This window comes from Balaenoptera borealis (genome assembly GCF_965194805.1).
Source record: "Balaenoptera borealis genome assembly, chromosome: 8".
NCBI lineage: Eukaryota > Metazoa > Chordata > Mammalia > Artiodactyla > Balaenopteridae > Balaenoptera > Balaenoptera borealis.
Genome location: NC_138865.1, coordinates 39895391 through 39905715, shown reverse-complemented (window position 1 = coordinate 39905715; position 10325 = coordinate 39895391). Strand labels below are relative to the sequence as shown.

General features: G+C 45.3%; 1 protein-coding gene across 1 annotated transcript in view; it reads left to right on the top strand.

Annotated features, from left to right (window-relative positions):
- The first annotated feature begins 1702 nt into the window (after positions 1–1702).
- Positions 1703–10325, top strand: part of LOC309633015 (uncharacterized protein) — a 63854-nt gene continuing 55231 nt past the window's right edge. Inside the window, exon 1 of the mRNA XM_082401283.1 lies at positions 1703–9526. Coding sequence (XP_082257409.1) covers positions 9320–9526 — 207 coding nt within the window. The 5' untranslated portion in view covers positions 1703–9319. The remainder of the gene's footprint in view (positions 9527–10325) is intronic.

Genomic DNA, 10325 nt, shown 5'->3' with positions numbered 1-10325 from the left:
CCATGGCTAGGACTTCCAAAACTATGTTGAATAATAGTGGTGAGAGTGGACATCCTAGTCTTGTTCCTGATCTTAGAGGAAATGCTTTCAGTTTTTCACCATTGAGAATGATGTTTGCTGTGGGTTTGTCGTATATGGCCTTTATTATGTTGAGGTAGGTTCCCTCTATGCCCACTTTCTGGAGAGTTTTTTTAATCATAAATCGGTGTTGAATTTTGTCAAAAGCTTTTTCTGCATCTATTGAGATGCTCATATGGTTTTTATTCTTCAGTTTGTTAATATGGTGTATCACATTGATTGATTTGCGTATATTGAAGAATCCTTGCATCTCTGGGATAAATGCCACTTGATCATGGTGTATGATCCATTTAATGTGTTGTTAGATTCTGTTTGCTAGTATTTTGTTGAGGATTTTTGCATCTATGTTCATCAGTGATATTGGCCTGTAGTTTTCTTTCTTTGTGACATCTTTGTCTGGTTTTGGTATCAGGGTGATGGTGCCTCATAGAATGAGTTTGGGAGTGTTCTTTCCTCTGCAATTTTTTGGAAGAGTTTGAGAAGGATGGGTGTTAGCTCTTCTCTAAATGTTTGATAGAATTCACTTGTGAAGCCTTCTGGTCCTGGACTTTTGTTTGTTGGAAGATTTTTAATCACAGTTTCAATTTCATTACTTGTGATTGGTCTGTTCATATTTTCTGTTTCTTCCTGGTTCAGTCTTGGAAGGTTATACCTTTCTAAGAGTTTGTCCATTTCTTCCAGGTTGTCCATTTTATTGGCATAGATTTGCTTGTAGTAGTCTCTTAGGATGCTTTGTATTTCTGTGGTGTCTGTTGTAACTTCTCCTTTTTCATTTCTAATTTTATTGATTTGAGTTCTCTCCCTTTTTCTTGATGAGTCTGGCTAATGGTTTATCAATTTTGTTTATCTTCTCAAAGAACCAGCTTTTAGTTTTATTGATCTTTGCTATTGTTTTGTTTGTTTCTGTTTCACTTATTTCTGTTTGATTACTATGTGTCTCAGCGTGTTCCTCTTTGGGTTTATCCTGTATAGGACTCTCTGTGCTTCCTGGAGTTGGGTAGCTATTTCCTTTCCCATGTTAGGGAAGTTTTCAACTATAATCTCTTCAAATATTTTCTTGGGTCCTTTCTCTCTCTCTTCTCCTTCTGGGACCCCTAAAATACGAATGCTGTTGCGTTTAATGTTGTCCCAGAGGTCTCTTAGGCTGTCTTCATTTCTTTTCATTCTTTTTTCTTTATTCTGTTCCACAGCAGTGAATTCCACCATTCTGTCTTTCAGGTCACTAATCCATTCTTCTCCCTCAGTTATTCTGCTATTGATTCCTTCGAGTGTAGTTTTCATTTCAGTTATTGTATTGTTCATCTCTGTTTGTTTGTTCTTTAATTCTTCTAGGTCTTTGTTAAACATTTCTTGCATCTTCTCGATCTTTGCCTCCATTCTTTTTCCAAGGTCCTGGATCATCTTCACTATCATTATTCTGAATTCTTTTTCTGGAAGGTTGCCTATCTCCACTTCATTTAGTTGTTTGTCTGGGGTTTTATCTTGTTCCTTCATCTGGTACATAGCCCTCTGCCATTTCATCTTGTCTATCTTTCTGTGAATGTGGTTTTTGCTCCACAGGCTGCAGAATTGTAGTTCTCCTTTCTTCTGCTGTCTGCCTTCTGGGGGATGAGGCTATCTAAGAGGCTTGTGCAAGTTCCCTGATGGGAGGGACTGGTGGTGGGTAGAGCTGACTGTTGCTCTGGTGGGCAGAGCTCAGTAAAACTTTAATCTGCTTGACTGCTGATGGGTGGGGCTTGGTTCCCTCCCTGTTGGTTGTTTGGCCTGAGGCAACCCAACACTGGAGCCTACCTGGGCTCTTTGGTGGGGCTAATGGTGAACTCTGGGAGGGCTCATGCCAAGGAGTACTTCCCAGAACTTCTGCTGCCAGTGTCCTTATCCCCACAGTGAGCCACAGCCACCGTCCACCTCTGCAGGAGACCCTCCAACACTAGCAGGTAGGTCTGATTCAGTCTCCCCTGGGGTCACAGCTCCTTTCCCTGGGTCCCAATGCGCACACTACTTTGTGTGTGCCCTCCAAGAGTGGAGTCTCTGTTTCCCCCAGTCCTGTCGAAGTCCTGCAATCAAATCCCACTAGCCTTCAAAGTCTGATTCTCTAGGAATTCCTCCTCCCGTTTCCGGACCCCCAGGTTGGGAACCTGACATGGGGCTGAGAACCTTCACTCCAGTGGGTGGACTTCTGTGGTATAAGTGTTCTTCAGTCTGTGAGTCACCTACGCAGCAGTTATGGGATTTGATTTTACTGTGATTGCACCCCTTCTACCGTCTTATGGTGGCTTCTCCTTTGTCTTTGGATGTGGGGTATCTTTTTTGGTGAGTTCCAGTGTCTTCCTGTCAATGATTGTCCAGCAGCTAGCTGTGATTCTGGTGTTCTTGCAAGAGGGAGAGAGAGCACGTCCTTCTACTCCACCATCTTGGTTCCTAATCTCTGTCTGAAAGGCTTTTGATTTCTCCTTCAACTCTGAATGAGATCCTTGCTGGGTAGAGTTGGTTGTAGATTTTTCTCTTTCATCCCTTTAAGTATATCCTGCCACTCCCTTCTGGCCTGCAGAGTTTCTGCTGAAAAATCAGCTGATAACCTTATGGGGATTCCTTTGTATGTTATTTTTTGTTTTTCCCTTGCTGCTTTTAATATTTTTTCTTTGAATTTCATTTTTGTTAGTTTGATTAATATATGTCTTGGTGTGTTTCTCCTAGGGTTTATCCTGGATGGGACTCTCTGTTCCCCCTAGACTTGGGTGACTATTTCCTTTCCCAGGTTAGGGAAGTTTTCCAGTATAATCTCTTCTAAATATTTTCTCAGACCCTTTCTTTTTCTCTTCTTCTTCTGGGACCCCTATAATTTGAATGTTGGTGTGTTTAGTATTGTCCCAGAGGTCTCTGAGATTGTCTTCAGTTCTTTTCATTCTTTTCTCTTTATTCTGCTCCTCAGCAGTTATTTACACCATTTTGTTTTCCAGCTCACTTATTCGTTCTTCTACCTCAGTTATTCTGTTATTGATTCCTTCTAGTGTATTTTTCATTTCAGTTATTGTGTTGTTGATTTCTGTTTGTTTGTTCTTTATTTCTTCTAGATTTTTGTTAAACATTTCTTGTATTTTCTCAATCTGTGCCTCCATTCTATTTCCGAGATTCAGGATATCTTCACTATTATTACTCTGAATTCTTTTTCAGGTAGATTGCCTATTTCCTCTTCATTTGTTTGGTCTTATAGGTTTTTACCTTGCTCCTTCATCTGTGACATATTTTGTTGCCATCTCATTTTTTTTTTTTTTTTTTTTTGTGAGTCAGATTGTGTTCCTGTTTGCCCTGAGGGTTCCAACACTGGAGTTTGTAGGCTGTTGGGTAGAGCTGGGTCTTGGTGCTGAGATGAGGACCTCTCGGAGACCTCAGCCCAATGAATATTCCCTGGGGTCTGAGGTTCTCTGTTAGTTCAGTGGTTCAGACTCAGATCTCCCACCTCAGGAGCTTTGGTTGGACCCCCAGCTCGTGAACCAACATCCTGCACGCCACACGGGGTGGCAAAAAAAAAAAAAAAGAGAACAATAACAAAGTAAAAAATAAAATTAGACTGGGAAACTACAGATATGTTAGAAAAAATATAAAAATAAAAATATAGATGAAACAACAACCAGAAGGTAAAACAGAACCACAATAGTAAAAAAGAGGAGGAGAAAAAAAAAAAGGTGGAAAAGGCCTTGGCTGTGGAGGGCAGGGCTAAGCAGGGAGGAGGTCTGGGCATCGGGTGTTGCCTATGCTTAGGACCCACAGGGCTGGAAAAGGCCCTGGGAGGTGTGGGGGGTGGGGCTTAGGCTCAAGGGAAAAGGCTGCCTCCCACCTCTGGTTTCAGAGGGCGGGAGACCCCACCTGGGAGCCCTGCAGGCTTCCTGGCCCCGAGTGGGTGGGTAAATGCCCTCCAATCCTCTCCTGCTCCTCCAGTCAGGAGGCCCCCTCCTGCCTGCCTCTCCTGATCTCCCCAGCCTCCCTCCTATGACCCCAGGACCCACGTGGCCTGGAGGGGGCTTTGGAGGGTGGGAGACAGGCCTGGAAGCTCAGCAGGCTCCCCGGGCCGAGTGGGTGGGGCAAACACCCTCCACTCCCCTCCCCTGCCTCTCCTGTTCTCTCCTGGCCTCACTCCTATGCCCTCAGGACAGACCCGGTCAGGAGGGGATCTCTGAGGGCATAGAACCCAGCCCAAGAGCTGGGCAGACTTCCCCAGCGATTGGGCAAGGGAAACGCTGGGCATGCTTCCCCACTGATCCGAGCCCCCGAGGGTCCCTCCAGGCGTGGGAACCCCTCCCCCCTCTCAGCCACCCCTTGGGGCGCTGGTCCTGTCCGGCCTCCATTTCTCCTCCCCTCTCAGTCCCCCCACGTCCTACTGGTTCGCTTGGGGGTTCCTCCCATGTCCTTGGGCATTGGGGTCCCCCACCAGCATCCAGCAGGTGCCATAGTTCTGGGGAGATGTGAACTCCGCATTTCCCACCTTATTTCCCTTTTAAATTGAAAGAACATTTTTGAGCACCTAGAATGTGCCAGGCATTGGGATAGGTATTTCCCCATATACTATTGGGTTGGCCAAAAGGTTTGTTTGTTCGTTTTCCATAAGATAGCTCTAGTAGCACTTAGCTGTATTTAACTTCAATCAAAACAATTTTGTTAGATTGTATTGTGACAGCTGTCTTATCAGTGTGCATTAAAAAAAAAAACTTATCAGACTTCCCTGGTGGCGCAGTGGTTTAGAATCTGCCTTCCAATGCAGGGGACGTGGGTTCGAGCCCTGGTCCGGGAAGATCCCACATGCCATGGAGCAACTTAGCCCGTGCGCCACAACTACTGAGCCTGTGCTCTAGAGCCCATGAGCCACAACTACTGAGCCCGTGTGCCACAACTACTGAAGCTCCCACACCTAGAACCCATGCTCCACAACAAGAGAAGCCACCACAATGAGAAGCCCATGCACCACAATGAAGAGTAGCCCCCACTCACCACAACTAGAGGAAGCCCATGCGCAGCAACGAAGACCCAACACAGCCAAAAATAAATATATAAATAAATAAATTTATTAAAAAATAAAAACTTATCAAAATTGGTGAATTTTTGTGTAGCCATTTTAATATTGAAGATGGAAGAAAAAGGGCAACATTTTCAGCATATTATGCTTTATTATTTCAATAAAGGTAAAAATGCAACGGAAACGCAAAAAAAAAAAAGATTTGTGCAGTGTATGGAGAAGGTGCTGTGATTGATTGAACTTCTCAAAAGTGGTTTGCGAAGTTTTGTGCTGAAGATTTCTTGCTGGATGATGCCCCACGGTCAGGTAGACCAGTTGAAGTTGATAGCGATCAAATGGAGACATTAATTGAGAACAATCAACATTATACCATGTGGGAGATAGCTGACATACTCAAAATACCCAAATCAAGAGCTGAAAATCATTTGCAACAGCTTGATTATGTGAATCGCTTTGATGTTTGGGTTCCACATAAATTAAGTGAAAAAAACCTTCTTGACCCTATTTCTGCATATGATTCTCTACTGAAATGTAATGAAAACGTTCCGTTTTTAAAACAAATTGTGATTGGCGATGAAAAATGGGTACTGTACAACAATGTGGAATGGAAGAGATCGTGGGGCAAGTGAAATGAACCACCACCAACCACACCAAAGGCCGGTCTTCATCCAAAGAAGGTGATGTTGTGTATATGGTGGGATTGGAAGGGAGATCTCTATTATGAGCTCCTTCCGGAAAACCAGACGATTATTTCCAACAAGTACTGCTCCCTATTAGACCAACTGAAAGCAGCACTCAACGAAAAGCGTCTAGAATTAGTCAACAGAAAACCCATAATCATCCATCAGGATAACACAAGACCACATGTTTCTTTGACGACCAGGCAAAAACTGTTACAGCTTGGCTGGGAAGGTCTGATTCATCCGCTGTATTCACCAGACATTGCACCTTCAGATTTCCATTTATTTTAGTCTTTACAAAATTCTCTTAATGGAAGAAGTTTCAATTCCCTAGAAGACTGTAAAAGGCACCTGGAACAGTTCTTTGCTCAAAAAGATAAAAAGTTTTGGGAAGATGGAATTATGAAGTTGCCTAAAAAATGGCCGAAGGTAGTGGAACAAAAGGGTGAATATGTTGTTCAATAAAGTTCTTGGTGAAAATGAAAAATGTGTCTTTTATTTTTACTTAAAAACTGAAGGAACTTTTTGGCCAACCCAATATTTTGTTTCACCTTCACTGTGACTCGGTGAGGCAACCAGAACATGTGTAATTTTTTATACATATTTGACTTCTGAAGAGGCCGCTGCAGTTTTTCAAGCAAGAGATGTTGGTAGCTTTGACCGTGGCAGTGGAGGTGGATAGATACTATCCACAGACAGTGGGGATGGGGTAAAAATGCGGAGCAAGGCCAGACACCTCCACCTCTGTCGCATTTCCAACCCACAACATGTCTGCAAAGCAGATCTCACAGCCCTCCTGGGGACATCACACCACGTCAGGAAGTCCTTCCTGTTGGAGGAGCAGAGGATGGAAGGTATGGAAGTAAAAACCTTGAGTTCAAGTCCCACTTCAACCACCTGCGTTTGTGGCCTGGCGGTGCTCGCTGACCCTCCCCTGGGCTCAGTCCTGGGTGTTGAAGCCTGAGAGCAGGGCAATCAGCCCTGCCTGGCTCACCTCACAGAACAAGGTGATGACGTGGTCCACCTGGGTGCTGTAAGGCTTCCCCACGTCACGGCTGTGCACCGTGCACTTTCCCACTCGGCTCCTGTCCTGTCTTGGCAAGAAGGTCGGGGAGCCACCCTCTCACTCTGCACAGCCAGTCCTGGAACGTGCTCCCCCACAGGGCCTTCAGGGAGGACAGAGTGGGGCCCCTGCTGGCCACTGTGTGTAAATTTTGGGAGAAAGTGTCTCTTCCTGGTAGACAAATTTAGAAAGGGAGACTGCAGCCCTCGGACGCGCAACTTTGGAGCAGAAGTCACTTTTTTGCAGAGAAGAGTCACAATCTCCCAGAAAGGTGTGTTCTCCTGGCCAGAGCACAGGGCCCAGAGCAGACCCTCATGCTCAGCGGTACGCTTTTCTCTCTGCTTTTCTCCCGTTTTCCACCTCCCGGCTGGCCATCCCACTCATGGCAAGAGTCTTTGGGCAGCTGGGATCTACTCCCTGAGATCAGTGGGTCTCAGGTGCACTCAGCTGCCATTCTGGGCCCTTGGGGAGGACTTAGTACCTTTAAGTACCTGTTCCTCCAGGGAAAGCGGGGGCCTTGGCTAACTCTGGCTCTGGTGACAGAAAGCATGCCCCATCTTTGCCAGCTGCTTCCCTAAACCTATGCATGTCATGCAGGCACTGATTAGAAGCAGCTGGCATTTAAGGCTCCCAATTATTCACAGTGATGCAAACAAACTGCCAGGAGAGGGGGCTGGTGGTCAAAGCTGGGAGGTAGGTGGGGTGGGGGGAGGTGGGAGAAGCTGGGAGGAAGGTCACTTCAAATGTCCAGAGAAGGAACAGGCTCTCCCTCAGAGTTGCCCTAGGGGTGTTTGCTTATACATAGGAGGCCAGGAAGCTGGTAAAACAAGCCCCTGTTTCGAACTGGGAGCTTACCAGGTACCCATGTCACAGCCAGACTGGCCTAGGCAGAGGTTGAACTTCCCCCAAATCTCTCTGGCTGTCACTGTGCCTCAGTTCCCCCATCTTGCTAGGGTTCTATCTCTCAGATACCAGCTCTAACCTTCCATGATCCTAGATTCCTTCCTGCACACGTTTGGGCTTTTCCATATTCTAAAACACAATTATTGATTGAGTCCTTAAAATCAAATGCTGCCAACTAGCATTACTTCTATTTGCAGATCATTAAAAATAACGATAATTCCTTGGTCGATTTCAAAATGATCCATTATATAATGAGCCAAAAAGTTAAAACTTGCAATGCACCCAATGAATTATGAAAGTACCAATTAAGGGGAAAACAACATTTGGGTTCCTTTCCTCATGAAATAGAAATGCAAATATTTTGCCTGATAATCTTCAAGTTACCATCATGGTAATGGCAGTGTAAAGTGTGGCACATATAGTTCACCTAAATAGGTGTGTAATATACACACCTTATATGAATTAATAAAATATTAATATTAATAAATATTAATATTATAAATATAAATAATAAATATAAATAAAATTAAATGTTAATAATAAATAAATAAATACATAATTATTAATATTGACTATGCAAAATGCATACAGTCAGTGCATGTTGGAAAGAGAATTCCAAATGCAAGGCAGTCCTCTGGCTCTTTAATTAGGTTTTATCTGGTGTTTTATGGTATTATAGATTCATTATTATACACACCATTTTTTAATAACTTAATCCAACTGTAAAGATCTCCAGAAAAGATTCTGTTAGTTTCCTTAGCCACTCATTTCTGGATTGTAACAATCTTGCCCGTTAGAAAGTCTTCTTTGGGTCTATCCAGCCTAAATTTCTCATGCTGCACCTGGGCTCTGAGGGCAGCTGAGGCCCATTCTGTTTGGCTCACCCCATGGGCTGGTGCTCAGGGCTGTTCAGGACCAGGGAGGGTCCTTGGAATTGCCGAATTTAGCAGCAGGTCTCAGGTGGAATGAACCCAGATTTCTGGTAAACGCTGGGAGGAAGGTCAGCGCTGGGCACTCGGGAGCAGGGCCCCTTAGGACAGGGGGCAGGAGGCAAAGCTGGAGAGCTGGCAGGCATGGGGTTAAAAACAAGGTACAGACCCCCTAACTAAACGTTCAGCTCAATCTACATGAGCCCAGGACACCTTCCCCTCTCTGTCTTCTCATCTGTAAAATGAGAAGGTTGAACTGGGGGTTTCTAAGACTTATTCCATTGTGAGTGTTCTGGGTTGATTTTGTGTGGGCAGGCATGACCACTTCGCTAAAATCATGTCTCTTATCTACTATCTCTGATTTCTCCTACTGTATTTGTGAGAGATGGGATTTTGAAATTTGCAAGAGAAAGGGACTGTGCATGAGATAAAGTAGGTGAAAAGATCAAGGCACAGACTGTTGTGTCAGCTACAAACCAGGGATACAGCAGCGAACACCATAGGCGAGCATCCTCACACTGGTGCAGATACGAGAGTACCTGCGTGTGTGCTTAGAGTGCCTCCTGCCGGCTACGCAAATAAATGCTCAGTTAAATAATGCCTCTGGGTCCAAGGGTGGGGGGATTGCCTTTATATTGTAGAGCTTTTGTACTTTATGAGCTTTGTGCCATGTGAGTGTATTTCTATTACTATACACGAAATAGTTTTTAAAGAGAAGAAGGGAAGTGATGTGAGCGCCCACCTGTTTTATCATGCCGTTTGGGTCCCACTCCGGTGGAGGCGGCGCTGGGAAAGCCGGCGGCAGCCTGTGATGACCCGGAGTGGCCACGTGGTGACAGTGTTTCCCTTGGATCGGCCCAAGGTAACGCGTCCCCGTTTTAATAAACTCCTCACTGCGCACTGGGGGAGGGGCGGGGAGGCTCCCTCTAGGTTCAATTTATGGCCCTCAAGTGAAGATGCTAAATAAGATCCTGAGTGGAAAATAATGGCTGTAACAGATATCCTCTGGCTCCTCCCTGTCTTCTTTCCTATTAGAACGTCTCCTGGCTAAGAGCCCCTTAGCTGCAGGCAGGGGGTGTATTGCACGAAAGAATCCGAGGGAGAAGCTGGGTTGATTTACGAAGACCAGGATGTGAGTGAGCGTGGAGAGGCAAAGAGCAAGTTTGTGTCAATCAGGCAAGGGTGTACGGGGACGGGGCGAGACCCCAGAACCTAAGAAAGGGATTGGATTTGATGGAGAGCTTGTCGTTTTCTTTCACTTACCAGCTGGAGCCCCCAGGACCTTTCTTTCTGAGGGGTCGGGGGCGGGGCGGGGAAGGGGGAGCTTCTTCCACACAAGACTTGCAGAGGGCGAGGCGGTGAAAAGTGAGGGGAAGCTGCAGCGTTGAAGCCCTTGGGCAGTTTCAGCAACCTCCTAGGCCAAGTTCCTCTTAGGTGAGATTACGGGGCTGGTCCACCTTTGAGGGTCCTCAGTTCATGGCTTCCCCCGGATCGCTAGGGAAATGAATTAAATACCCAGTTTCTGGGGTCCTGCCATTGCTTTGTCTGTTCTGGGGTGAATTGATAAGAAACTGGCTTCCCCCGCCCAGCTTTATTGAGATAGAATTGACAAATAACATTGTGTAAGTTTAAGGGGTACACGTGATGATTTCATATATGTA